Source organism: Montipora foliosa, chromosome 10 (assembly GCF_036669935.1).
Source record: "Montipora foliosa isolate CH-2021 chromosome 10, ASM3666993v2, whole genome shotgun sequence".
NCBI lineage: Eukaryota > Metazoa > Cnidaria > Anthozoa > Scleractinia > Acroporidae > Montipora > Montipora foliosa.
The window spans coordinates 8,052,878-8,058,245 of record NC_090878.1 but is presented as its reverse complement, the minus strand read 5'-3'; the positions used below and the strand labels follow the sequence as shown (position 1 = coordinate 8,058,245).

The 5,368-nt window shown below is 39.8% G+C and overlaps 1 protein-coding gene across 2 annotated transcripts in view; it reads left to right on the top strand.

Moving 5' to 3' along the window:
* The window catches only part of LOC137973715 (HEAT repeat-containing protein 1-like), a 47,144-nt gene extending 42,018 nt beyond the window's left edge, over window positions 1-5,126 (top strand). For both annotated transcript variants that reach the window (XM_068820588.1, XM_068820587.1), the window contains exons 40-44: window positions 1,039-1,136; window positions 1,725-1,888; window positions 3,150-3,308; window positions 4,581-4,689; window positions 4,807-5,126. In XM_068820588.1, the coding sequence (XP_068676689.1) occupies window positions 1,039-1,136; window positions 1,725-1,888; window positions 3,150-3,308; window positions 4,581-4,689; window positions 4,807-4,895 (619 nt within the window). In that variant the 3' untranslated portion in view covers window positions 4,896-5,126. The remainder of the gene's footprint in view (window positions 1-1,038; window positions 1,137-1,724; window positions 1,889-3,149; window positions 3,309-4,580; window positions 4,690-4,806) is intronic.
* The last annotated feature ends 242 nt before the right edge of the window (window positions 5,127-5,368 follow it).

Here is a 5,368-nt window from a genome sequence, read left to right as displayed (position 1 = left end):
TAATAATAATAATAATAATAATAATAATAATAATTGTCAAGACTTTCTGTGGACAGAACAACCTGCGAGGAGATGGTACTCACTTTTCAGGCTTAGACACTGCTTAGCCTCAGCCCCGGACTTAAGCGTTTGAGACTAAGCGTCTTCTAGAGGATTAGGGTGGTCCCAGTGACTGCGGATGCCAGCATTCATCCCAACATTTCTGAAATCTCAAGGTCTTTCAAAAACCCTTAAACCGACCAGACAAAACACCCAAACAAGCAACCACCAACAGCACAATCTTCGTTGACACCCGATGCATCTTTATGATTTCCTTTGCCTTGACACATCCAAACAGACCAAGCTCCTCCTCCTCCTCCTTCACACAATCATACACACTGAATAATTATTACCTTCCCGTCATCCTTGCTCTTCATGTACAACCTCACTGAACTCCCATTCTTGCGGAACGCCCCAAACATTGTTCACCTCTTCCTCATCTTCACATCCATTGTCCTCAGTTCACAATCACTACAATCCAAAATCTTTGCACTGTACCTCACTACTCCTATAGCCCTAATCAAATTCCCATCGTTCAACTTCGCTACCAGTTTGACCCTCCTCAAATACTCTTTCTTGACTTCCTTCGTCTCCTTCTGGATAACACTCGTACCCTCCAACACACCTAAGTACAATTACCAAATTACAACCTGTAATTTATGATATCGTCAAGGTTAAGTAGGTTTAGAGATTGGAGGAGAGATGCAGAATGCGATCTAGGCTCGGATCAAGATGTAGCTAATTTATTTTTGGATAACAAGTAATGGTTTTAGAAACGAGAGAATGTCAAGTCACCATAAACAAGGAAAGGATAAATGAAGGAGTAGTAAAGTGTAACAAAAATATCGCGTTTGACAAAATATCTGACTTTGGAAGTGATGCCCACTGTCTTTGATAGTTTTAGATAGATTAGAGTTCATTAAGACGACTTTTCCATCTTAATGTCTTCGTTACACTGTTTTGTTTTTCTCTCATTGTTATTTTTAACCTTGTTTTAAGTGTTGCTGAGAAGCTGAAGGGTTTGTTTGTGTTGTTTGCTGGTTATATCGTGAAGAACTGTGCATCTGTGTTGGATGCCACTAATTTGTCGAAAACAGGTAAAGTTCGTTTCTGCTTTGTTAACCGTTGTTCTTACATCAGTTGATCTATTTCATGCTGTCTTTATTTAAACTTATAGTGCCGTGGGGAGAGTACTGTAAATAGCAAGTGCTATGCAAACACCCTCTAAATTACCTCTTTATCAAGGAAGTTTAGAAGAATCTTGCCATTAAGGTGGCTATGACTAGACTGCCACTCCTGTGTAAAACTTCTCTTGTTTTGTTCATTCAATATACATTATCAATTGTTTAAAACTTTATCCATTTTTTACTCCTTGCGTTTGTAGACCATATCATTGCTCCCACTGCTTTTGTTGAAACTTATGAAAGCATGGCTGATTATCCAATCTGATGATCCACATTCGAAGTACTACAGAGGCGTTTTAAGAACAATTTCTTCGTATTTCCATGGCGATAAAAAGGAACTCGAATAGCGTCTCTTAAAATGTTACGAAGAAATTGTTCTTAAAATGTTCCATCTCTATAGTAACAAAAGCAGTGGGAGCAAGAACTGGTTTTGTAGTGGGCGTTCGTGTTTAAGCAAAGTTTCTATTTATTTTAAATGCTTGCAAACTTGTCCATCCATAGGGGGAAGCATTTTTCCAGATGTGTCTGAAAACAGAGGAGTGCGCCAAACGTCCATGCTGCTAAACTATATGTTGAATTGTTTGTACAAATGCCTCGTTTATGATACCCATGGCTTCCTGGACAACGACCGCTTTCAGTGTCTGATGCAGCCTCTTGTTGATCAGGTATCAGTAATTGTTGCAGAGCAAGCAAAGCGAGGGAGTAGCAAATAATCAGAATCTAAGACAAATTCTAAGTGTTTTAATACTGTTTTTTGGCTTGATGTTATCAACATCAGATGCTAAGTACTCTTGCAGAACCCTGTAGTACTTCAAACACAAAATTAGGAAAGATTGTGGAACAATAATAACTGAGAAAATTAAGTGCAGGAAGCCTCGTCGCCTTGAACCTAACATTAAAACTTTTAACAATGACGGCGAAGATGAACTCTGAACTTCCGATTTGTTGCGTTCCGGTTACGTTTACGTTGTTGAGTTTTGATTTTGTTCCCGAAAATTTGAAATGCATTGGATTTATAATGAGGCTTAAAAGTTTAATTAAAAATAGGTAAATTAAAAACGTATTTCCATCAACACTGCTGTGGCTCATTTCGAAACGTTTTTTTTATTCCGCTTATAAGCCCCTCCGTTTATAGGCCCGCCCAAAACCCCTTACGAAGTTATATAAGCCCAGGGTGTAGAACCGGAATTTTACCGTATAGGATTCGACTCCGTTTTTGGACTTTAAACTTTTTTTGATGTTTTTTTTGGGGGGGAGGAGAGTCGCGCTGTGGCTGCGCATGAGTAAGATTTGTTTGTCTCGTAGAAGGCAGCCCAAGTAGGAATCGAATTCGGTATCTCGTCATTCAAAGGCAATTGCGACGACAGGGTAATGGGGAAATAGGTATTACAGAATTGTGTGCGTGACGGGAAACGAGTTCTTGTGTTTTCGTTGTACGTAATGCAATATCCGGTCATCGTATGACTCGGTAACACATCTTACCGGGCTGATTATAAAATTTTGTAATTCTGCCGGTATTGTTAAGGAAAGTATTAAATATTTTTAAATGCCATCGTAGAAAGTTGTAAAGCATCTCTTTACTGGTTTTGATTGGAGTCAACGCCGTAAACAACATTTTTAAATGTGAACAACTATTAACCATATGGTTGGGTGACCTCGGACTTCGGACTTCGGACTACGGAATTTAACTGGATATTGACCAAGATATTGTAACAAAAAATCATTGAAATGCTGTGAATTTTAAAGGCAATCGGCTAAAATTCTTTCGAACAAAGTGTAGGCTACGCAATGTCGCTTGTGTTTAAGGTGGCCAGATTGGGGGCAACAAAATATCTTTGAACTCTATTTCAATGCAAGTTTTCTTCTTCTTTCAGTCAATCTTTGTGGTAACTAGTTACCTGAATGAATGTTTTTTTGTTATCGTAGATTGAAAACCTGTTGGGAGGGGAGGTTGAATTTAAAGAGCGCCTCTCCAGATACCTGGCACCTTGCCTTGCACAGTTTGCTGTGGCTGCTGGGAATGACGCACAGTGGAAGCCTCTAAATTATCAAGTGTTACTCAAAACACGTGATAAGTCTTCATTGGTGAGAAATCTAAATCCGAACGACGATTCTACACAGCATGCCATCATAAGATCTTAATAGGCTATTTCCGAGTTCATGTCTGCCTCCTCTTCAAAGCGAAGTTTTTGTGATGGTAATTAGTTCACTTTACATATGAATGAAAACTAATTTTCATAAACAAAAAACTTCGCACTTAGACTCGCTTTGAAGAGGAGGCAGACATGGACTCGGAAATGGCCAATTTTCCTCCTTACGTGAAGCATATCCACATCAACGAGAAAGGTTGTCCAAAAGAAGCATAAAAGCGTGCGCGACAATGCCGAAAGTCATTACGATAAATTGTCAGTTTGAGTCAACGAAAACATGACGGCAATGCTATCAAAAACGTCACCTAGAAATACATGCTCATGGTAAGTTACTGACATTGAGATATGAATGAGTTTCAAAATTCAGTCAATTGATCCAGGCCACGAATTAGTTGCAAAGGGTTAGGATTCACAGAGAAAGCATGATTCTGATGACTTTAACCTTATTTATTTTATGTCATGTTTGGCAGAGAAGGTCAGAGAAATGTACCAAAAATCGTGGCGCACGTGCAGAGCCATCGTTTTTGCTAATAAACCCTTTCGTTTTTGGATGTGTTTTGGTAACTTGATGGCGGGAGAGAGCTTCAACATAAGCCTGCGCGTACTGCCACTTTCATCAACGATATATCCTAAGAACTCTTTCATCCAAATAGCTCACCATAATAGGTCTTCACTGGACGGTCGTGGCATCTTCGATTCTGGGCGTTCACTACAAGTTGAATTTATTTTATTGAATGTCTCCCATACTACCTTTCGGCATTGTCTCGAAACAGCTGTATCCAGTGGCCAATGCGCCGGGTTTGACTGATTTTTCGCTCAAAGCTGACTAACTGATGGCGTTTTCTAGTCACGTAACACCAATTGATGTTGTGTTCACTGAAACGAACATCTCTCATTTCCGGTCATGTGTCCATGGGTTCTATGAATCAATTTCCCCCGATAATATTGCTCAGGTATTGATGGTCTTATGGACAAGGCAGTCGCCTTTGAATCGAGTAGCTCCTGTTGGACTTCTTGTCCGAAGCTTTCTTGCACCCAAGATATTAAAAAAAGTATTAAAGTTGTAAGGGATTGTGATCCGGTATTATTCGATGTTTCGTTATTTCCTTGTTTACTGTTCACTGTTTTCAAGACGTGGAAACTATGTGATCGCACACGTTTATAGTGACAATTTTATGACTTGATTTTGGTTATGTTTCTTCTCAAGGTACGTTTTGCTGCCCTTAAAGTTCTGGAAAGTTTCCACGCTCGGCTGGGAGAAGATTTCATGGTACTATTACCAGAGACCATTCCTTTCTTAGCAGAGCTCATGGAAGGTGAAATTGACGTTGAATTTTTCGCTAACTTTTTCTAGCGTTCGAATTCTTTTATGTGGTTTACTAGAATATTTCACTTTTTAAGTATTCAATTTCTATACTTTTGATTTCTTTCAGATGAGTGCTTTGAAGTTGAACAACAATGCCAACATGTTATCTCGGAAATAGAGAGAGTCTTAGGAGAGCCACTGCAAAAGTATTTCTGATCGCTAAGCGTGACAGGCCCCTTAAAAGGTGTATCACGAGAAGCTTGACTTCCACTACAAGGAGTTTTTTTCCCCTCATCCACGTCAAGTCCCGCACTCACGTGTTGTGGCGGGTTGTGTATCCGAGTGTAACCGGTTAGGGCTAGAGATGTGATGTTAAATAATTTGCGGATTTCCACCCTTCTTGCATTAATTAAAAACAGTTTAAAATGAAATGTTCTGATTATTGTCAGCTGTCTTCCTCCTTGTATTTGGTTGGACCTTTGGATCAGAGGACGAGGACGACTACAAGTACGAGTTTTCCGTTTTGAGGACGCGCACTTCGAAAAATGTCGGCCTCCAAACGTTACGCGCATGCTCAGTACGGAAAACTCGTACTAGCAGTCGTCCTCGTCATCCGATCTAAAGGTCCGTGGCTACCGGTTTGAGATCTACGACGGCGACGTCAACGAAAACGTCACCTCAAAATATAA